Below are 23,415 nucleotides of genomic sequence, written 5' to 3' on the forward strand. Positions count from 1 at the left end.
GAAGCCGCCATGTTGTTTAGACTGAACTGACGCGCTTCCCGTTGCGTCACACCTCAACCCGCCTCAAAGCCAACGCTGATTGGACGTTCGTTTGGTGAACGGCTCCAAATTTTCTTTAACGGAGAGTATCCAGACTGATCTGCGAGTGAAACCTTGAAAGCTCGCGAGATCAGGATGGTCTCACGAGGCTAGTGAGTTGGCGAACGGAACAAGTTTTGTGCGGAGCGGAGCGGGGGGGGGTCTGCATCGACGCCGTCGGTGAAGTCGCTTCTCGTTTCAAAGTATCCATGTGTTTTTGCCTGTTTTCCCTGCCATTCACTATATGCACGCGAGAAGGCAACAACAAAAAAACGCGTGTCAACGTCAAATCAACGCAAGCATATCGAGTTAGCAAGCATTTCAGTTTAAAGTTCTTCCAGCATGGAATATGACAGAAACAAGTTAGTTGGAACCACTGCCAAGTTAAACTTTGGTATTAAACATAAAATGGTAATGCTGCTCCCTGCAGTTACCTCAGAAATTGCCTGTTTTTGGTAGATTTTTTCCCCATAAAGAGAATTCCCTGTCAGTGGCAATAAGCTTTAATTTATTATTATTGCTATTTTTTGTTTTACATGTTTAAGTTGAGCTTTACACTAAATATGTGTTACTGATAAGTGCTACAAATGTTACAACACTTTTGTTCATATGGCAGCAGAACATTAAAATAAAAGTGCTCTTTACACTACTTTTGAATTCATTCTTGGAGTTTGTAAATACAATGCGATTAATCGCGATTAATCGCGATTAATCAGTGCGATTAATCGCGATTAAATATTTTAATCGTTGCCCAGCCCTAGTTTTTCCAGTTACCACCAAAATATAGACCATAAAAAGCACACGCAGTTCGCCTTTGTTGTTTTTGACATCGTCATTACAAGCAGAATGCAAAACAATTTGTTGAAGCTTATCTAATCTTCTACCAAAACGTTCAAATTAAATTTTGAAATGACAAATCTACCTCCTTATTTGGTGCAAAAAGAGTGGTTTGCATCTGATGTTTAAATAAATTATTTAACGTTATTGTGAATATTAAAATGTCTTTAATTTGTGGTTAACATTCTGTATTTGCACTATTTAACTTTGACATAATTGGATGTTGCTGCCGTTCTTTTTCCTGTTTGCTACGATTGCCATTGTGGAACTTGAGAAAAATGTGTTTCCATCTCCCGTTTTTTGCTAAATCCAGAAATCACCTGAAGCAAGCAAGAAGTTATTTTGAAGTTTGTCAAATTCATCAAACTTTTCTAAGGAAATACTTCAAAATGTGAAAATTAAAAATGTTCATGGCTAAAGAAAGATGGGAAGAAGAACAATGAGGCAGAGAGAGGACAGACATGCAAACAGAACATATAGATAAAAAAAATTTTAATCAGACAACCAACTGCAACAAAAAAAATCCTCTTACTGCCACCATGGAGAAACAGGGAAAGGCAACACCTACAAAGAGAAAAAACTAAAATATCACAAAATCGAATCAGTTTGTATAGCGGCAATTATCAACACACATCATCTCAAGGCTCTTTCCAAAGTCAGACTCCATCAGATCCTCCAGGTTGGTGAGAAAGTTTCCTCTCTAAGGAAACCCAGCAGGTTGCATCAAGTCTCTCCAAGCAGCATTCACTCCTCCTGAAAGAGCGTAGAGCCACAGTGGACAGTCGTCTGCATTGTTGATGGCTTTGCAGCAATCCCTCATACTGAGCATGCATGAAGCGACAGTGGAGAGGAAAACTCCCCTTTAACAGGGAGGAGAACCTCCAGCAGAACCAGAACCAGGCTCAGTGTGAACGCTCATCTGCCTCCACCCACTGGCAGGTGTTCAGTCATTCTTAGCAGACTGGCCACCAAAAAACAGACCGCAACAACACCAGCAGCAGAATATTGAACAAAACTGTTGTTACTGATGGAGAGGTCTGACTCCAAATGTTGATGTTTTTATTCTATGGAGAAGTGGAAGTAAATGTGATATTTAAGTAGCTACCTACTAGAAGTCAGTTATAAGTTGTTTATGCGTTATAGAAGAAGCTCCTCTGGTTTTCAGGTGGCTCTGCTGTGTCTGCCTCTGGATGTTAGCTGTTGGTACAACAGCAATGTACCAACAGGGGGTTATAAATGCAATGCTATATTGTTGGCTTTGTACTTGATGATGAATTGTGCTGCCAGATTAAAGCCTTTGTTCAGCTTGGCCTCGCCTCTACGGCATCCTGCAACACAAAGAGAGGTGTGGATGGAGGGGACGAAGGCGTGTTGGGGCGATTGACCAGTTTCCCAGAAGGTTGTAGCCAATCAGAGTGAAGCCAACTAGGTAGAGCCACATAACAGTACCATACCCAACCCTTTTACCTACCAAAACAACCCACTACAAAAAGGTGACATCATTTTTTTCTTTAATTCTTTGGAAAATTTATATATGAAGCAAAATCAGCTACGTGAAATAGTTTATACAGTGATGTCATCACTCCTTTAAACATGTTTATGTGCTCATTCCCTCCATTGTTTAGGTGGTGGATCAGCCAATCAGCTCGCTCTGTTCCCACCATCTTCCTGCTTCAGACACTCTAAGGCTCGTTTAAAGTCTTCCTCACTACTCCAAACCTTTTTTTAAACTTTAGGAGCTCTTTTTAAGGTAGACTTTGGATTTTTTCTGGAAATGTTAGTAAGAAAAATCCCTTTTTCAATAACTGCACATGCGCAAGACCGTCTTACCTGCTCTTCTGCTCCTCAGTGGATCGCGTGAAAAAAAAAATCTCCCAAATCCACTCTGGTCTAATTTCTTTCTACTGAGGTCTTCCTCTTCTTCTCATAAACATGAACCCGGTTCGCTTTGTGCGACTCTCAGCCATGTTCAAAGTATATAGTCAAAGCAGCAGGGCAAGGCAAGGCAAGGCAAATTAATTTATATAGCACAATTCAGTACAAAGACAATGCAAAGTGCTTTACATGATTAAAGTATAGCAAAATAAAATAGAATAAAAGCAAGTAGGAATAAAATGTAGATAGAAAATAGAACATTAAAAAAACACTAATGGTGTTTCAGTTAACTAGAACAGTCAAAGGCAATCCTAAACAAATGTGTTTTTAATCTTGATTTAAAAGAACTCAGGCTTTTTCTGGAAGTTTGTTCCAGATCAGTGGAGCATAGGAAATAAATGCTGCTTCTCCATGTCTGGTTCTGGTTCTGGTTCTGGTTCTGGTTCTGCAGAGCAGGCTGGAGCCAGAAGACCTGAGTGGTCTGGAGGGTTGATGCCCTGATAACAAGTCTGTGATGGATTTAGGTGCTAATTCAGGGATTTATAGACTAACAGAAGGATTTTAAAGTCTATTCTCTGAGATCCAGGGAGCCATGGAAGGACTTTGGAACCGGGTCCATGTTCTCTACGTTCTTAGTTTTAGTGAGGACTTCAGAACCGGGTCCATGTTCTCTACGTTCTTAGTCTTAGTGGAAGGACTTCAGAACCGGGTCCATGTTCTCTACGTTCTTAGTCTTAGTGAGGACTTCAGAACCGGGTCCATGTTCTCTACGTTCTTAGTCTTAGTGGAAGGACTTCAGAACCGGGTCCATGTTCTCTACGTTCTTAGTCTTAGTGAGGATACGTGCAGCAGCGTTCTGGATCAGTTGCAGCGTTCTGATCCACTTTTTAGGCAGACCTGTGAAAACACCATTGCAGTGATCAGTTCTACTAAAGATAAACATGGATTAGTTTTTCCAGATCCTGCTGAGACATCAGTCCTTTAATCCTGGAAATGTTCTCCAGGTGATAGAAAGCTGACCTTGTAATTGTCTTTAGATGCTTTTGGAGGTTCAGATCTGAGTCCATCACTACTCCCAGATTTCAGGCCTGATTAGTGGTTCCTAGCTGAAGCTGTGAGCTAACTTTTGATCTCTCCTCTATTGGTCCAAATATTATTAGTTCTGTTTTGTTTTTATTCAACTGAAGAAAGTTTTGGCACATGCACGTATTGATTTCTTCTAAACATTCTAGCATGAATGGCTAGCACGAGAGACGGGGTCTTTTCCATTCAGAACGAATGGTGGCATTTTTACAGGTCTGCAGCGCTAACAGAAATCTAACTAAGGATTACCAACTATAGCTTCAAGTCTCCAAACACATAGTTTGAAACAGGAAAGGGTGTTCAGTGAAGTTAAAAGCATTTCAGTAATATTTTCAGCCTTATTCAACATGGATTTTGCAAAGTTTCTATATGTTGTTTTTTTTTTTTTTTGCTTAAAGCGTCTACCAAGATATGAACACATAACGAAGAAGAAGAAGCTGAAAGGATGGATTCACCGGCTGATAACGGTCTTTTCCGTCCGTTTTCACTGTAAGACTCTAAAGATAACAGCAGAACTCGGCTGACGCCAGCAAGCAAACATACCGGCTTGATAATTTTTGTGGATTCATTTTTGTTCCCAGTAAGGGGCATGTAGCAGGAACCCGTATTCAGTATAATTGCTGATTTAATCATTCAGTGATGCACTGCTGTTAGAATGTCATGTCTAGGCTTTTTTTTTACTCTCTGGGGGGAAATCAAATACTGCTCTGTGTTTTTTTTTTTTTTTTTTGGAAAGAATATCGTTGGTCTGCTGCTTCAAATATAAACGATTAGCTAAATCTGTACCCAAACATATGGAAATATAAGCCTGATCTGCCACCTGGTGCTGCACGCTGAGGAGAAATAAGACCGGCTGTGCTCTCAGCTCCCTGTTGCCTCCAGCAGAACATCCATCAGTAAGTTCTGTTGGTGCTCAGCGCCAGACCGCTAGAACCAGACAGTTTCAAAGCGGTCACCTGTCAATCAGTTCACAAAATCTTTTTAAAAGTGTGTGCCAGCTGATATTTCAGTCCGTTTCTGTTTGTTCAAAATAAAGAAATATAAAACCGGAGATGAAACTTTTGCCAGTATAAAGGTCTAAATCACGACTGCTAATATCCGTTTGCTGTGACTCGTGTCTAAATGAGGTCTACGTTTAGCTTTGAACAGGAAATCTGGTCTTACTCTACAGTTCTGGTGGCATGGAAATAACTTTTTCATACATTGACGTTTTTTTGACTCAGAAATTGCTTGAAAATCCTCGTGCAGGCAATGAATTTCTTACCTGACTCCGCCAGATAGATTTGCTCCGCATATCCATCTGGAAACCTTCCGTTGAAGTAATTTTGGGAAGGGGCGAAAATACTGGTTAGCTGATTGGCCTATGTTGGTGATAGACGGGCCAAATAAACCAATCAGATTCCTCGTCGCTCTGTTACGAGCGACGACGAAAACACAACCACAAGCCAAGCTGCTCTTGCTGCTGCAGGTAAAGGCTCGTTAGCTCAGCAAAGAAATACTCTGTAATTCTGATAAAACTTGCTCGATAGCCACGCTAACGCTAGTTTCATCGGCTGAAGCCGCCATGTTCTTTAGACTGAACTGTCGCGGTTCTCGTTGCGTCACACCTCAACCCGCCTCAAAGCCAACGCTGATTGGACGTTCGTTTGGTGAACGGCTCCAAATTTTCTTTAACGGAGAGTAGCCAGACTGATCTGCGAGTGAAACCTCGAAAGCTCGCGAGATCAGGATGGTCTCACGAGGCTAATGAATTTCTACTTCAGGAGAGAATGCAGTGACTTTAGCAGGACTAAACTGGGTTTCTGCCTAAGGTGGCGCTGGGAAACGAGCGAGCTCGTTGTTGTGTGTGTGCTGCGGTCAGGGACCGGTCTGAATGGCACAACCCTGCAGGTAAAGTCGCAGGAAGCAGCAGGTGAGCAGTGTGCGTTTGGGCTTTAGGCCCCTGGGTCATAAACAGAAGGGTCAATCATTTTCGCCTCGATGAAGTCGTGTGCGTTTGCCTCTGAGCAGCTGGGCTCAGCTCTGCTGTTTTCCCCCTTTACTGCTGTCAGAGTTCTGATCTGCACATTTAAAACACACACACCTCACAGAGAAGTTAAAACGCCTCACAAAGATATCTCTTTTTCACTTTTTATCGCGTTATTAATTTTTCAGGATGTTGTGGAACGTGCCAACACACAGTGGTGCATAATCCTGTGGTGGAAGGAAAAGGATAGCTGGTGTGTAACAATGAGCCAACGTTACATGTCAGGTTGCAGATTATTGTTTAAAAAATGCATCAAAAGAAAACAGCTCAACAGCACATAGATCAGTTTTTCCTTTTGTTTATTTTGTTTGGTTGGAATTTATTTGTTTTCTGGCCGTGTTTTCACCTGCAGTGGAGGGACTTCATCCTGGCGTTACTCTCAGGTGCGCAGACAAAATAGTCCCCGGGTGTTTGCACACAATTTATTGGTTCCCGGTATGGCTCTAACTAAGATTGCTGATACGGGCCAGAGCGGATTTTTCTGTTGATGCACGTCTTCAAGTAATTATTGGAACGTGTTTAAGATATTTTCAGCTTGTATTAGTTTCCAAATGTATTGTTTGCTCTTTGTCTAGTGGAAATAGTGTTGTATAAAAATCTGAAAAGTGTGGTATGCATGTTTACAGGATCCAGCTGAGTCAACAGTTTCTAGAACCAACGTTTGCTGCGTTGGTTTTCAACTCTTTCCACGGATTCTCAGTTGAGCTTCGGTCTGGACTTTGACTAGGCCATTATAACCACTGACTCTGCTTTGATAAATACCATTCTATTGTAGCTCTGGCTGCAGGTTCAGGGTAGCTGGTCCTACTGGAAGGTGAACCTCCACCCCAGTCTCAGGTCTTCTGCAGCTTCTAACAGGTTTTCTCCCAGGATTGTCTTGAATGTATCTCCATCCATCTTCCCATCAACTCTGACCATCTTCTCTGCCCCTACTGGAGAAAAGTATCACTACAGCATAATGACGCCACCACCATATTTCATATTGGGGGTTGTGTGTTCATTGTCATGTGCAGCATTAGGTTTCCTCCACTCAGATTTTGCAACATTGGTCTGATTTGAGCAGAGCACCTACCTCCACATCTTTACTGTGTTTCCTACATGATGAAAAATGCAAATGCCTCCTGGCTGCTTCTCTGATCGAAGCTCTCCCTGTCCAGCCTGTCAGTCCAGGTGGACGTCCATGTCTTGGTAGGTCTGCAGGTTTCTGGACCACAGAGTCCAGAAACAGGACAGATGGTTTTCTACTAATGTTGGATTAAAAACTGCAGGACTCTTTTTATTAATTAGGGGATTTCTGAAAGCAATTGGTTGCACTAGATTTTATTCACTGGTATCTTTGTCTGTCCACTTTACGATTATATCATGCCAAAGGTGCTTTATCAGGTTGTGGTCAGGTTTGTGTGCAGGTAGTTCAAGCTCTTCCTCTTCCCCCTGTCTTTTAATGTACAGCTTAAACACTTTCATTTATAAGATTTTCACTACACACATACGTATGGGCTCGGCTGGGGCACTTCTGCTCCTAAAGCGTGGAGGGCAGGGTGTGGGGTAGGCATTACCAGCCAGTCAAGGCACCTCCGGGTTTATGGGGTAGGATCTGGTTGGCTGGCTGTGGAAAGCGAGTGGCAAACATGGAGAATTTAATCCTATCTTTAGTGTGTTTCTGGGTACTGTAAAACGATCTGAGAAGCACAAAATTCATCTTTAAAAGTTGAAAGTCACGAAAAAGGACCGTCGTTTATTGGTTTGTTTATTCTATCCTCCTCTTAACTAATGACAAATACAGATTTTACAACACTAATCATACCAGTAATGTCTTTTTTCTTATTACACTGGAAATGAGCTATTATTATTAATATTATTATTATTATTATTATTATTATTATTATTATTATTATTATTATTATTATTATTATTATTATGTGCTATTATTTTCTGTAAATATCAACATCCTATAGAAGAACATGCAGCAATCCTCTGTATGCAAATGTTGCTGCACAGTGGTGCACTTGGTAGAACTGTTGCCTTGCAGCAAAGGTCATGGGTTCAAATCCTGACCTGGGGCCTTCTTGCATGCAGTTTGCATGTTCTCTCTCTGCATACATGATCAATTTAAAGAAATAAAATGGTGCTTCTTCAAATAGGCCAAGTTTCTGATGGCAGATATTTATCAAAAATGATATTATTAATAGTTATATATTGTTATATAGTATTTTTTTTTCAAGAGATCATGTAACATTTAAGGCTCAAAACGCCATGCCACGCCTCAGCTGAACTGAGGTCAAACATGTTTCTATGGATGGTAAAGGCTGCAGAGCTCTGGTTTAGAAGAACTATGTTAAAGTTGGTGCTGCAGATTCAGAAGCTCCTGCATGGTGACATGTCAGATATTCCTCTTTTTTTCCCTTTCTGATTATTTATGGATGGATGGATGATTATCAGCGTCGTATGGTGGCGCTGATGAGGAAAACTGTTCATTACAGACGTTTTAAAATAGCCCAACAGCGTCCTCTAGTGGAAGTCCTGCCACAACACATGAAGGGATCTTTCCTGTTTTGGAGAACATATCTTAGATTTTTAAACAGATGAAGCCCTTAATAAAGGGCTGTTTGGGTTATTATTATTATTATTATTATTATTATTATTATTATTATTATTATTATTATTATTATTATTATTATTATTATTATAGTATTAATTCTCTGTTTTTGCTTTCTTCCATCAGATATCAACATGGCAGGAGAACCGAGACCAAACAGACCCAAAGGCCTGAAGCGTTCATCTGCTGCCCTCTACAAGTATGGACTGATTTCTGTGGTGATGCATGGAAACCAGCCTGGGTTACACTTAATAAATTATAAATCAGAGAATCCTGTCACCTAATTAATTACAAATCAACTTTAACCCTGAATATTTGTCTTTCTAGCCATGTTGACAAACACCAAGAGTGATGAATTTAGGAAAAGATGACGTAAAAAAATGCAGAATTTAATTTCTGCTTTAATTTCATTATCTCTAAACCAGTTTCTGCATGCTTCGCTCTGTTTTTACCAAGATGTGTGACCGACCGCTTTGCTGTTACAGAGAATTAATGCATATTGTGAGCTGTTTTGCAGCCCAAGAAGTGTTTGTTCTCATCTTTATTAAGTTATTTGAGAACCATTGTGCTTATTTTGTGCTCTCACTAAATTGTCCTGTGTTTTTTTTTTCCTCAGTGGCTACGAGTTTGACTACGATTACTACAGAGAGGACTTCTACGACAGGTGAGAAGGCAGCGTGTGAAGAACAAACGGTGTCTGAATGTGTAACCTCTGGGTGGTTCTGTTAGCTGGGGGAACATCTGGAAGCTCACAGAGTTCAGATAGAAGGTATTTAAGCAACGACAGGAGAAAAGCAGTTTTCTGACACTTCTTGGGTTGCTAAACCAAGACGGTTCAGAAGCAACAAAAACAAATCTATGTAAATTTATGTAAATCTATATTACCAGAGAACACACGCTAAGAGCAACCTATGGAGGCAAAAACAAAATAAAAATCAATGAATGCGGAAAAAAAACACCCTGAAAAGGTGAATCAATCAATAAAATTAATCCAGGATTTAATAGGATGTTTTTTCTGAAAATGGACAACACTAAAGTGGTGAGACAGCACATAAAATATGCTTTATTGTCCTCATAAATTCTGTGGAATAAAGTTGAAGGTGACAGTCTTAGCTTCTTTTAAAGTCGATAAACCAAATGAGCAGACACTATAGTGCAGAAGACGCTGTTGCTGCAGACTTCCAGGTCGAGCAGGTGGATCTGGCAGCGAGCGAGTCTTTGAGGATGGATCTGGACCTCCTGAGGCAGACGGAGGCTTTGAGCCGGGTCAGCGAGCCTCTGCAGAGCTAAACCGTCTGCAGCGAGAAGACTTTCAATCGTTGAGCGATGGAGGGACTCCTGCAGCTTCTGATGGAGCCCATTTCTTCTGAGCCGGGCCTTCCTCCTTATGTCTGAAGTCCTGGTGGACGTCCTCAGAGATGTGAACCCAGGAGCTTAAAGGACTCTAACTTTTCCACTCTGACCACATTAACAAGCAGAGGGGCTGGTGGTCCCTTTTAGTTCGACAAATAAGACTTAAACAGTTTAAAAACACTCTTATTAGGAATCATTACTAGGAAAGGTGTGTTCAGGTCATGTGACCCTCAGATTTCACACAGGTGGACTTCATTAACTAATTATGGGACTTTTGAAGGCAACTGGTTGCACCCAAACTTTTTGGGCTTCATAGGGTGGATACATATGCACATGTCAGTTTTCTTTCTTTTTGCCCTTTTTTTGTATGTTCTTCTCATTTCATTTCACCAAGTTTGACTATTTTGTACAAGTGGATCACATAAACTAAAGATTACAAATATTTAAATTACATGTAAGAATGAAACAAAGTGGGTAAAGGCCAAAGGTGTGAATACTTTGTAAGGCATTATATGAGGTCAGTTTGAGCATCCACTCTACCAGGCTATGACCACATTATTTATTATCAGCATAGGTGGAGAGTTTGATTCTTTTGTGGCTGTTTAAGTTTATTGAAAGGGTAAGACTCAGATTTTGACTTTCTCTGTTTGGAAATAAAACACGTGAGAGTTTTCTCTGTCTTCCAGACAAAAGGAGCTGGTGTGACTTTCTCCTTTGAGGTTATTTTGCCCCAACTCACTAACAACAGACAGTTTCAATGAATATTTAAAAGAGGAAATGGTATCTGTATTTAATATATATAATAGAGTTTCAGTAATCCAGACAAAATCAAAACCGTATGCACATTTAAGACCAAAATTACTCATACCCTCTGCAAATTTAGGGTAAAGGAATCTTAAGTTCAACATCTTTCTTCTAACAAGGGGAGGTAATAGCAACATTTTTGAGCGGCTCAGATGTCAGAGTCTGGACTTGAATCTGTGGACGGAGCCAAAGATTAGGGTGATGGATAGAAGGCACCCTAACCTTAAAGATTAAGAGCTCATCACCAAAGATAAATCATCAGAATACCAGTGGAGACATGCAAAAAGCTGCTCAGCAGTTATAGAATAAAAAATAAATCCTTTACTGTCTCACGGGGGAAAGCTGAGTTCTACCATCAGCAAAGAGCAAATTTACAACATCAGGAATAATGCTGTACAGTTATTAAATGACTAACATTTATAGTTTGTTGGGAGCAGTAACGGCTACAAAGAATGGTTTGTTATTGGTAATATCACTAAAGGTTTTAAACTAATTATTAAGAGAGATATAAATGCTTTTTAGTAAAATCACCTTTCAATCTTACACGAGCACTTAATAAAGTCTTCAGTGAGTGGTGCTGAAGGTTGGTGTTTAACTTCAGATAGGCAAGGCCAATTAATTTCTGTAGGACAATCATGAAACAAGAACTAAGAGGGGGTCAGGTATGACAGAAGACTCTGCTCTGAAATAGACACCTTCACCTTCAGAACACACCTGGACAGGTGAGCTGTCTTCTGGGATAAGGTGGTCAGACAAGACAAGGAAGTATGTTTGGAGGAGTCAAAGTGGTTCGTTCACACCTGTGAATGCAGTATCAGCAGTGAAGCGTGGCGGTGGAAGCGTCATGCTGTGGGGCTGGTGGTACTGGTCCACTGTCCACATGGAGGGAACAGCAAAGAAGAAAGTCAACAGCTTAAAACGGTTGGGTGAGCCCAAACCCAAAATGATTCTGTACGGGATAAAACGGCTACCATCAGGCTCCCACAATGCCGTTCCCAAAGCCTGACTACATATAAAACCAGGTCAGTACCAGGATACCAAAGAATTGTAAATTAACTCTACAAATTATGTCAAGACGAGATGAAATAACAACCCAGAACCTTTGACATCCCTCCATTAAGAGTCAGGTACAGAGCATATCACTGCAAAAAGGGACCTCGAAGTAAGTAAAATCTTCCTGAAATTTGTATATTTGTCCTTGATTTGAGCAGCTGAATAAGACTATTTGCCAATGGAATGAGATATTTGCACTTAAAATAAGAATAATTCATTTACATCATCTTATTTCAAGTGCAGGATGTCTAATTATCTTATTTTAGGGGTAGAAATACTCATACCATTGGCAAATAATCTTATTCAGCTGCTCAAATCAAATAAAAATATACCCATTTCAAGAATATTTTACTTACATTTAGTTCCTTTTTGCAGTATAATGTACATACGACCCGTCAGAACTCTCTGTTCAGAACAACAACTGGCTCTTCAGACTTCCTTCACAGGATCACTCAGAGACAAACCGCAACCGTGCAACAGAAACCAAAACTGATTCTTATAATTTAGATTTTTCGGCTCTAAGGCATCTTCCTGGTTCTCTTTGTGGTTTCCTAAATCTGGGCCCGGTGTTCTTTGGACCGTCTATGGACCCCATGTTGGACCTTGTTCAGTCAGTGTCCAACCAATGCAGCGTCAGTAGCAGGCTAGACCATCCATTATGGAAGTGAATGGCGACTTACAGATTCAATCTAAATGCTTTATTAAACTAAACTCCCACAAGTTCCCCGTGTTATAACTCGCTGTCTGCTAGACTTCCATCGTACCGCGTCACGGTTATAAACGAGCCACATGGTAAACCTTTTAGTGGGACATTTTCTACCTGCTACAGGTGTCGTAAGTCAACAATATGGAAGAAATGTTACAAATTAAATCTATGGCAGTCTTTTCACCGACTGAGGTACCTATAAGGATGTTTGTTGTAAAATTGTTCAGACTGGAGAGCTTACAGACTGTTGCTTTTTTTAGATTTCCAAAAAGTTTGTCCTTATTTGTCAACCTTTTAATAGTTTTTTTCTAGTTTTTCTGCTCCAGGCTCCTTATTCTCTTTCTCTCCTTTTAAACTTTCCTCCCATGTGTTTCTATCTTTTTTGTTTTCCTTTCTTCTCCTCCTCTTCCCTCCTGTCTTTCCCTCCTCAACTCTCCCACATCTAGGTTGTTCGAGTTTCGCGGCAGAGTGTCTCCGATCCCTCGGGTGGTTCCGGTCAAACGTCCGAGAGTGGCGGTACCGCTGGTGAGGCGGGTCAAATCTCTGCCGGTCAAAGTGTTAGCATGCAGCGCCACCGTCCTTCCCGCCAACGGCAACAAAAGGAGATGTGAGTTCTTTCACAGCGTTAAAATCTACATATTACAACAATATTACAAAGAGAACAGTTTCTTTTAATTATTATAGAAAATTTAATTAGTTTGATTAACTTTTTAGGAGACAGGAGAACCCCTTAAATAATCCCTCCCAGATTTAAACTGCAGACTTGTTTAAGACCAGGATTGAAGGCAAACTACTGTCTCACTTTAGACTTTGTTAGTATAGAGCCTTCCTGTCAAACGTGTCATTTATTTTTTTATTGATTTATGAACATCCAAAAACATTCAAATAAGCAGACCATAGTGCATGACAATATTACATAGAAACACTCAAGATTCAAATCACTTTTCAACTGTGGTCAACGCTGCAAAAACACACTCTGGATAAATTAAATTAAATCACGTCCCAAAGACAACATGACAGAGTTTTCTTTTTGCCTCGATCCAATTGAGCTAAAGTGTGTTTCAAAGTCCACATATTTTTTATTTTTTTAAACATCCAACCAAAGATCTGGTCAGGTGATGTGTTTTATTCTACTATTTCCTCCAAAGATTCACCAGTTTTCTGTGAATCTCTTCACCATTTTATCTGTTGCATTTTTTTGTATTTCGACATCCAAAAAAATCCCCAATATTCCCAGTTTCCTTGGGTTTATTGAAACAAAAAGTTCAGCCTGCTGCTGCTGACTTTATATGTCAACATTAATCCTAATTTACAATCTTGGAAAGAGACATCAATGTGGAAAAAAAATTTTATGTTCAACCCGTTAAAACTGTTACAAAGCAGGTTATCAATCCAATGTGTAAAGGGCCAGAAACCAAAAGTTTACTCTGAACCCACTAAATCAGCAGCTGGATCACTCTCTTCCAGGAACGGCGGATAACTGTAAGCTCTGATTTATTTTCTGATGGCTTTAGGTCCAAGAGTTTATTGAGTGACGGTAAATCTGAGAGAGCACACATGCACCGACCTGGTGCCACTGAATCATGACACCGCTAGAGCTTTCATGTGATTCATGGCGGAGCAGCGGTCTCCAGACTTTTTGTCAACTCAAAGAAACTCAAGGGCCAAAATATTAACACCAATTTTTTAAACCAAAATAATTGTGTTATTTTTTTACCTGCTCTACAAAATATGATAATTTTAAATAAATTAGACCTGCTGTAAACTGGACCAGAACTTTCTCCCTGACCCGGCTGCTATTTTTTGGGCTATTGTCCTCTAAAGAACATTAGTGGCCAGAAACACAACAGCTGCAGTTAATGATGATCTAACTTGACAATTTTAATTGGTATGCTGGATTTTAATTTAGGGGTTGCAGAGTAACGTGGGGCTGAACACAAAGGCACAGATGTGTATTTGTAAGAATTTTACCAAAGAAAATCATATTTTCCTTACTCTTCATGATCATTTGGAACCTTTTGAAATCCCTATGACATACAAGAAATGTTTAAGGTAAAAAAAAATTTCCTGCTCTCGTTCTTACATTTTTATTTCTTAATTATTTAGAACATTAAACAGTCGGTCTTGTATTAATGTTCTGACTTTTATGTAAATATGTAAAACTGGTCGACCTGTACAAATAAAGGTTTATAAATAATAAATGTGAAAATGTTCAATGGGGCTGGAAGAATTTTGTCTTAAATGTATTTTGTAAACAATGTAAAAGAGTGTTAAAAATGAAGAGAAGTGTAAGGAGTGAGGAAAAAGAAAGACCTGCTGAGCCAGTAGGTGACGGGAAGTTTATGGATGTGGTTGGGCAGCCGGCAGATGAGCTGCACGTCTCTTCTTCGTTCTCTTCATCCGTCTGAGCGGAGAACCTTAACGAGAAATGAGAAACAAAACCCGTTTAGATGAATGACCAAAACATGACCGAAGGAACGGTCCGTTTTCCATCAGATTTATTTCACATGTAGATCAGAGGCCGTTACCCAAGTGACTGGTTGGGAGCTGGTGGTTGAAGTGGTGTCACCATTGATGGAACGATGAGGACACACATGATTAAGGGAGCGTCCAAAATGAGAGAAGCTGCTGCCAGCAGACACAGAGGAAATGCTTTAAAGGGTCCAACGACGTGGGTTTTCAGGAGAAGTGGCCGTTCTGATGCTGGACCTGTGGAGGAGGAGTTTCTGTACAAGCCGCAAACAGTAGTTTCACCTGAAACCATCACCTGGAACCATCACATGTCACGTCAAGGTGTGGCTGGGCTTTCTTCAGGTCTATCCACCATGGAAACAATCTTTGGATAAGACGGTGCCTAATGCCAGATGGCATCAATAATGATTGATCAATATGTAAACAACTGTTAAGAATGTATTTCCTGTTATGAGAGACCAGGAGAACGTTCTGATAGGCTGTGGGAACTGTGAGTGAATGACGTTCACAAAAACAATAAAAACAATAAAAACAATGGTCAGAGCAGAAATTATGACTAAATCAGACCTTTTCCTCTGGCTACTGACCCTGATTTTGCTAGAAAACTTATTTCTCAACAGAAACTCCTCCTCCACAGGTCCAGCATCACAATACACATGTGATTAACCTGATTTCAATTCAATTCAATTTTATTTATATAGCGCCAATTAACAACACAATTCATCTCAAGGCTCTTTCCAAAGTCAGACTCCATCAGATCCTCCAGGTTGGTGAGAAAGTTTCCTCTCTAAGGAAACCCAGCAGGTTGCATCAAGTCTCTCCAAGCAGCATTCACTCCTCCTGAAAGAGCGTAGAGCCACAGTGGACAGTCGTCTGCATTGTTGATGGCTTTGCAGCAATCCCTCATACTGAGCATGCATGAAGCGACAGTGGAGAGGAAAACTCCCCTTTAACAGGGAGGAGAACCTCCAGCAGAACCAGAACCAGGCTCAGTGTGAACGGTTGCTCCTGTAGTTATTAATTTCTTATTGACATAAAGAGTCAGCCTAACATGCATCTGAGATTAAACTGATTAAACGGCACGGTGTGTTTTACTGCAAACCACACAATAGATTATGATGGATAAAAAGACACCACCGGTTTATAATGCTCCATCCACCCACTAATGCTGCCGTGTCAGCTGACCTTCATTTCAGGTTCATTCGATTCTCTTTATCTGACAAAGTTTGTGGTTAATATGCCTTTTATATTTTTATGATTGTTTTTCAGTTGCATGTCATAGGATTATAATTTTATTTTTAAGTTGTTTCGTTTTTTTTATAATTTTTTTTTACAAAACCTGACATTTTAACAGTATTTTTCAGTTTTATATTAACTCATTCTATACATTCATATTCAGTTAATGAGATTATTATTGAAAAGTTTATTTATACCAAGTGAAACACATTCAACAGAATAATTATACACAGACTAATTTCTATTGTTGTAATTGATTTTCTGTTTAAAGCTAAAGAAAGCAGAACATTTAACTTTAAGATATTAATTCAGACTCAAAAACTATTTACTGCAGAAATGTAGGCTTAACATAAGGTTTGTTTAATATCTGCTTAAAGGTTGTTATTTATATATATATATATATATATATATATATATATATATATATATATATATGACTGAATGCACTTTCCGCACTTTATTCATATAGCACCTTATTGTTCATTTAGGTGCTTTATGAATAAAGTGGTAGGGCAGATACAAATAAACGGCTTTTATTTTGTTATTTTTTTTTGTTCTGGAAACAAAAAGAACAATAAAAGAAGCTTTCAGAGCATCAGGATGCAGACATGTAGAAGAATAAGAAACACAAGCCATCCCAGATGGAGAGAAAAGCTTCTTTTAGTTTGAGGAATCGTGAACATTAGCACAGGCTTGTCTAACTCTACCGCTTAATTTTCCATTTTATTCCTCAACAAACTGCTTGGACTAAAAGCGTGCGTGATGAGCGCAGATGCGTCTCCCGTACTTTTCTGAATGTGTTTGAGAAAATATGAGCATGCTATTTGTCCCGCACACATCATGCACTCTAAAAACCACATCTGGTGCAACCATGCAGATGTGGGGATTGCTGGGATTTTCTTTGTGGTGCAGAGCTTTGATGTGACTTTTTACTGAGAATAAACTTGGAAATATGTCTGAATTGCTCTCATAACCCGTGTAAAGATTAACAGATGACTTTATGCAGTTTGGACCAGGTTCTGTTCTGTTCAGAGGGGCGGATAGTAAACATTTAGAAAACGACGCACAAACGAGAAAGACCCACAAGATACTTTTCACCAAAATATACTGAATGGGATAGAAGAATAAAATATTGTTTCTTAATGTTTAACAATCATTTGGAGTTACTAACCAGTGAATAAAATGCCAGATAAGCAGTTCCACCACAGTTTTAACAAATTAAATCCTTTCAACTCAAATTAGGGTGCAAATCGAATATAAAGTCTGTAAAAAGAACAAGAAAACAGTTCAGAGTTGTTTAAATTGTTCTGTTGGGTTCTCAGGATGTTCCTTTGAAATCGGTTTTGGACCTTAGTGTTGCGTTCAGTCCTTCTTAGACTTAAGTTTAGACAAACTTTATTGTTGTTTTTTATGGACATGCTCTACAATATAGAGTGCAGCACTAATAAGAATGTATTGCAGAAGAATGTTCAACCATGTTTATAATACAAAGATAATGGTGCACAAAAGACATTCATTTGAAAAGTTCAATGTTGGCAGTGCAAAATAATAATGGTGCAAAAATGCACCTTCTGTTGTTGTTGGTCTCGTTTTTCAGTCAAAAAGTCAAATGTGTCGTCGTCAGGTTGAGAATGTGACGCTTTAAAGCCGAGTAGAGATAAATGGATCGTTTCTGTCCCCCCACACCAGGGACAGACGGTGATGGGGTCTGGGTTAGCTCGCTGTCTCCCTCATCAGGAATAATTTAAGGTTTCTAGGGCTCAGGAAAAAAAACTTAGTCAAAAACTAGAGCTCTTCCTAACGCTTCATGGCCATGAGAGATAACACAAAATCACTGAAACATCCCACTGTAGCACAAAGATGACAGTATGAATTAACGCCCTCAGTATTTCTCTCACTGGACAGTCATTTCCACCTTTATTAGAACAGAAATTTAGCTATTTTAAACCTTACATTGGGATAAAGATAGAATATAAATGTCCTTTATTGTGCCACAGTCGGGAGATTCAGGTGAACCAGCAGCAATAGAAAAAGGAAATGGAAGCATGCAGATTTACACAAGGGTAAAAATATGGAAACAAAAATAAATCAGCAGAGTGTGCAATGGGGGAAAATTTACAACATAAGAATAATACGGCAGAGTTATTAAAAATAGCATGCTCAGAATAAATAAATGTGTGTGTAGGAAGGATCTGTGAAAGCGCTCCTTTGTGCGTTTAGGATGCAGCGGTCTGTCACTGAAGGAGCGCTCAGGCTCCGCATCATTAAATGATTAAAAATAAAACACATTGTGCAAGAAACTTTAAATCCCTGAATAAAAAAATGTAAAAAATGCATACAAAAATGTTCCTGTACAGATAATAAACTAAAAATAAAAAATAAACGACTTTCAAAGATGACATAAATGGTTGAGTAAAACCTTAGCTGCTTATCTAATGCTGAGAGTTTTACCACTTAGTTTTTAACGGACTAAAGGTCTCTAGCATGGCACTAGGGGGCAATTAGCCATTTTAATCAACTTTGCTAAAATGTGATATCAGAAAAGATTTTTCCACGCTTCGGTCTACAAACTTGGAGCCGCTGCATCAAACAAAGTTCCTCAGTTATGCAGAGAAATAAACAACAATATATTTTAATCTCTAGAACGGTATTTAAAGGTTCATTATACTTTTTGCTGCCAAGGACCCTTCATACGGGCTCCAACTGTCCAAAGACCCCCTTATAATGCTAACGCTGAAAACATTCTTTAAACTGCCTTTTGTACTCCTACACAACTTGTAGTTTAACTTTTCCATCTAATTACTCTCAATTTTTGTCATAGAAATATAGACGTTATGGAAATAAAAGAAACAAACAATATTTGAACACTTTAAAAGATGAGGCAAAATTTTTAATAAATTATCTTAAGGCTTCCAAAATTTGACAGTAAAAATACCAAAACAAAGAAAGTGAAACTTTGGCTTCATTTTTAGGTTTTAAAGCTCTTCATTCAGCATTTGCCTGCCTCAAACATTATCCTAAATATCTGTTATCTTTAGAAAGTCCCCCAGATGTCTGAAGTTTACTCGCTTCATTTCATTCCAGCGTCAACCTGCCTTTAGCTTCTCTCCTGGTCTCTCTGCAGCAGCGGTGAAAGGGACCGAGCTGCAGGCCATCAAGTCCGAGCTGACTCAGATCAAAAGCAACATCGAGGCTTTGCTGGGCCGACTGGAGCAGATCACAGAAGAGACGCGCATCGCCGCCACAGGTGAGAGTTAGAAACCACAGCCACTGAATACAGAGCTAAAAAACGAACGGTCCCTTCAGCCTCCTTCAGGTTTAAAAGCAATTTAAACCTATTTAATACACTGGGCTACAACCCGTGAAATAATCCTGAAGTAGTGACTTCTGCTGCTACCACCACCTAAACATATGTCAGTACACATGTATGTATGTATGTACAAATGTATGCACGTATGTATATGCACATATATACGTGTAGGTACGTATGTATGTAAGCGTATAAGTATATGTATATATATATATATATATATAATATATATATAGATGATATATAGATATATATATATATATATGTCTATATATATATATATATATATATAGATATATATATATATATATCTATATATATATATATATATATATATATATAGACATGTATATATATATATATATATATATATATATATATATATATATATATATATTTATTTATTTATTTATTTTGTATTCTTTTGATCCATTGTATATATGAAGATTAACTGTATATAACTGAATGCACCTTTCCTACTCTGCACCTTCTTGTATGAGCCGATGTGGCAAGTGAATTTCTCCATTGTGAGATCAATAAAGCCTATCTTATCTCTTATCTTATCTTATCAATAACAGGGAATGAAAATACAGATAAATGAATGAAATGAATACAAGGACGCCTTCTCATATTCATCCGAGTTTAACAAAAACTGCTGAATATGAAATCCCGGCAGCTTTTTAACGCAGTAAAGTTTGCAGAACGCCTGAATTTGTTTATGCAGTTATGAAATGACCCAGAATATTTGCTTTAATATAATGTTTTTTGATCCACCTCTCAGAAGAACTCAGGGGTGGTTCTAGGAGATCTTGAAAGAGAAGAATGCCATCTGCTGGGGTATTTTTTTAAGGAGGCTCTAATGACTTTAAGTGGGGCCTTGACAGTTTGAGTTAAGCTCAACCGTTACTCAAAGCTCTGAGGAGCGTTCAGGGCACGGCCTCATTCCCGCCGACGTGGAGAGGGTTATTAACGGAATAATGAGAACCACTTGTGCTCCTACGGTTGCCCACTTTTCCACTCCAACAGCCACTTGTCGGTCTTTGAAGTGTCATAAGACAATCCCCAAACAGCGAAGCGGCATTGTTATGATCATATGGTGCGCATAAGGATCAGAGGTCAGGAGGTCACAGGCCTGCGCTGGCATTCCCAAACTCGGAGGATCCGGAAACCTCCAAGATGATCTCCAACTTGGTAAATAATTACCATAAATACCCAGATTACCCTCGAATTCTAACAGACGGGATGTGAAAGCGTTAAAGTAACCCAGCTGCCGTTTGCAGACCTGCAGGAAAGATTTAGTGACCGGCAGGTCATCCATCTGACCTCTGGAGACAGGCAGGCTGGCAGGGGACTCTAAGCTGACAGGAGGATCCTGTGAGAGCAACCAGCCAGCAACAAACACGCCATCACTCCTCAAGAGATGGTTACCGCACTCTTTATGTCCTCCATTGTTCTCCTGAATCATCCATACATCATTAAAATGTCTGAAACAAAAGATGCAAGAATCAACCCCAGGGAGAACGTTACACTAAACCGTCGAAAACGGAAAGATCTCAGTCTGACGCGGTTACAATAAAACACATCAGCGACGAGTATTCCCCTCATTTTCCCAGTTCTTCAACCGTAATTATCTTCAACTTGTGCTTGACGCTTTATTTTTTTTTATTTTTTTCAAGAATGAATGTGGTTCTTCCCCAAAATATTAGCTCAATAAATTATTAGCTCAATAAATTAAGCCTCAACAGGCGTGGAATTAAAAGCAACATTAAAAAACAAATGGTTTTAACAAACTTCAGCAGTGAAGACGAAGAAAGTTCTGAAAACAAATGAAGGAAATGAATTTTTTCAGACAATCAGAACGCTGGAAGATCAGGAAAATGGGAAAAGGTCTGGGAACGCGTCTTTATCCTCACATAAGAGGCGAGCGGTGCAGCAAATATTCATTAATGTGATTCCACCCTAACCTGCTGCTTATGAGACGCACAAAGAAAAACACAAACCAGTGTAGAGAAAGGCGTTTAGTAAGAAAAACCAAACTAAAGTTAAAACAGTTCACCCTTTTTCAATTTTAATGGTTTTATTTATCAGAACATTTAAAAAAAAAAAGCGTTCTGCCTCACCCAGTTCCACATTTATTTAAACTTATCTGCAAGAAAACAATTCTTCTTTGCTGGAAATCAATGAAATCATTCAATGTTATAACATCTGGAAATCATCCAAAACAGCTGTATTTATCAATATTTATCCATATTTAGAATCCATTTTTAGAATCCCCTAACCCAGGGGTGTCAAACATACGGCCTGCGGGCCGGATCCGGCCCGCCGAACAATTTACTCCAGCCCGCTGGCTAAATGGATTGTCATTATTCAAAAAAAAAAAAAAAAAAAAAAAAAAAACATTTTTTTTTCCTTTTTCTTTTTTTTTCTCCAGTGTCCTGTCTGGCAATGTGGCAATAACAATTGTTGCCTTAATGCTCATCAGATTTTACTTTCACAAGTGGAGCAGTACAGCTTTTGCCATAGTGATCCGCTTGATTTATGAATGTGAATAATTTTATTATGATTCATGCGGGGAATATCTCTAATGATATGGACACTACAATGGGAAAGTAGGAGAGCAAAGAAAGAACAAGAGATAGCAGCACTGAGCTTCAGATGTGGAAAATTGATTTGAAATCATTTCTTAATTTTTATCTGTTTGATGTATTTTGTCATGCAGGGCAGTGTTTTTAAGTTCCAAAAAATGTGAATAAATGTTTTTCAACATTGTATAATCACTGTGATCAGTTCTTATGCATAATGCACAAATAAATGTTTAACTGAGTAAAAGTATTGTTGAAATTGCACATACTTTTCTTAAAAACGCTGAGGTTATTCATAATATATTGTGTAAAAGTGAAATTCATTTAATATAAAAATCAACAACAAGTCCACATTTATTAGTTCTATTTAATCTTGCAATGAGTTTACTCGTGTGGCCCTTTTGAGATCAGATTAAGCTGTATGCGGCCCCTCAACCAAAATGAGTTTGACACGCCTGCTTTAACCTGACGGTACCACCTGGCGATGATGCACACAGAAAACTAAAATTAACATGTTTACGTTAATCAAAAATAAAATAATGTCACCACCTTCTATTGTTATTTTTATTAACTAATAAATTAATTTACTTATCTTTTAGGTTTTTCAGAATCAGTTGCAGCATATGGACCACATTTATAGACTACTTCCTGATCTTACACACAGCATTTTTTCGCTAAAGTGGCACTTTAAGGGTATTTATCAATATTTCATCATAAATTTTCATCCATATTATTATTATTATTATTATTATTATTATTATTATTATTATTATTATTATTATTATTATTATAATTGATTACACTTACTATTATGCTTATTGTCATAATCATCATCATACGTCTCACTATTAATGCAAGTGAAGAAGCTTTTTCTTCTCTCCTTGTGGCAGTTTTTATAGTTTAATCCTGGTTATCAGATTATTTTGTTTAGTATATCAGTCAACATCCAAACTGTGCAGCGTTAATAGACTAGACTGGACTCTTTATTTTAATCATATTTGCATAAATCTTTTGTTTGTTTTTTTGTCTGATCCCCTGTTCTTAATGACCTTGTTTGTCTTGCCTACCTCGCCATAAAACAAATAAATAAACCTGACATCAAATTTTCAAACGCACAGATGAAACGCGTCACACTGGGGAAGTCGAGCGTGAACAACTGAGCGCACCCTTGCTGCTGATTCTGCAAATTAAATGTGAAAGTCCAGATTTCCCACGATCCGCGTTAAAACCCAAACTCATGCAGATCTTAAAGGGGAACCACCGCTGCAGAGTTAAATTCCTGCTTTTAAGAGTTTCTGCAGCCATCAGTGTTAAAAACACATTACTGTGGCGTTGAGGCGCTGCTCCCATCAAAACAGCAGGAGAAAGTATACACAGTTAATTACAAAATAAAAGGTAATTATC

The 23,415-nt window shown here is 38.8% G+C and overlaps 2 protein-coding genes across 5 annotated transcripts in view; one reads left to right on the forward strand and one right to left on the reverse strand.

Moving 5' to 3' along the window:
- LOC118567219 (nuclear factor 7, brain-like) overlaps positions 1-23,415 on the reverse strand; it is a gene marked incomplete in the record, with an annotated part of 854,268 nt that overhangs the window by 709,487 nt on the left and 121,366 nt on the right.
- raly (RALY heterogeneous nuclear ribonucleoprotein) overlaps positions 1-23,415 on the forward strand; it is a 93,793-nt gene that overhangs the window by 57,310 nt on the left and 13,068 nt on the right. For 3 of the 4 annotated variants that reach the window (XM_012879889.3, XM_021307235.2, XM_036151803.1), the window contains exons 3-6: positions 8,622-8,694; positions 9,112-9,159; positions 12,858-13,018; positions 19,244-19,366. In XM_012879889.3, the coding sequence (XP_012735343.3) occupies positions 8,622-8,694; positions 9,112-9,159; positions 12,858-13,018; positions 19,244-19,366 (405 nt within the window). The remainder of the gene's footprint in view (positions 1-8,621; positions 8,695-9,111; positions 9,160-12,857; positions 13,019-19,243; positions 19,367-23,415) is intronic. The other variant, XM_036151804.1, reaches the window with a different exon arrangement.

This window comes from Fundulus heteroclitus, chromosome 20, assembly GCF_011125445.2.
Source record: "Fundulus heteroclitus isolate FHET01 chromosome 20, MU-UCD_Fhet_4.1, whole genome shotgun sequence".
In the NCBI taxonomy this organism is placed as follows: Eukaryota; Metazoa; Chordata; class Actinopteri; order Cyprinodontiformes; family Fundulidae; genus Fundulus; species Fundulus heteroclitus.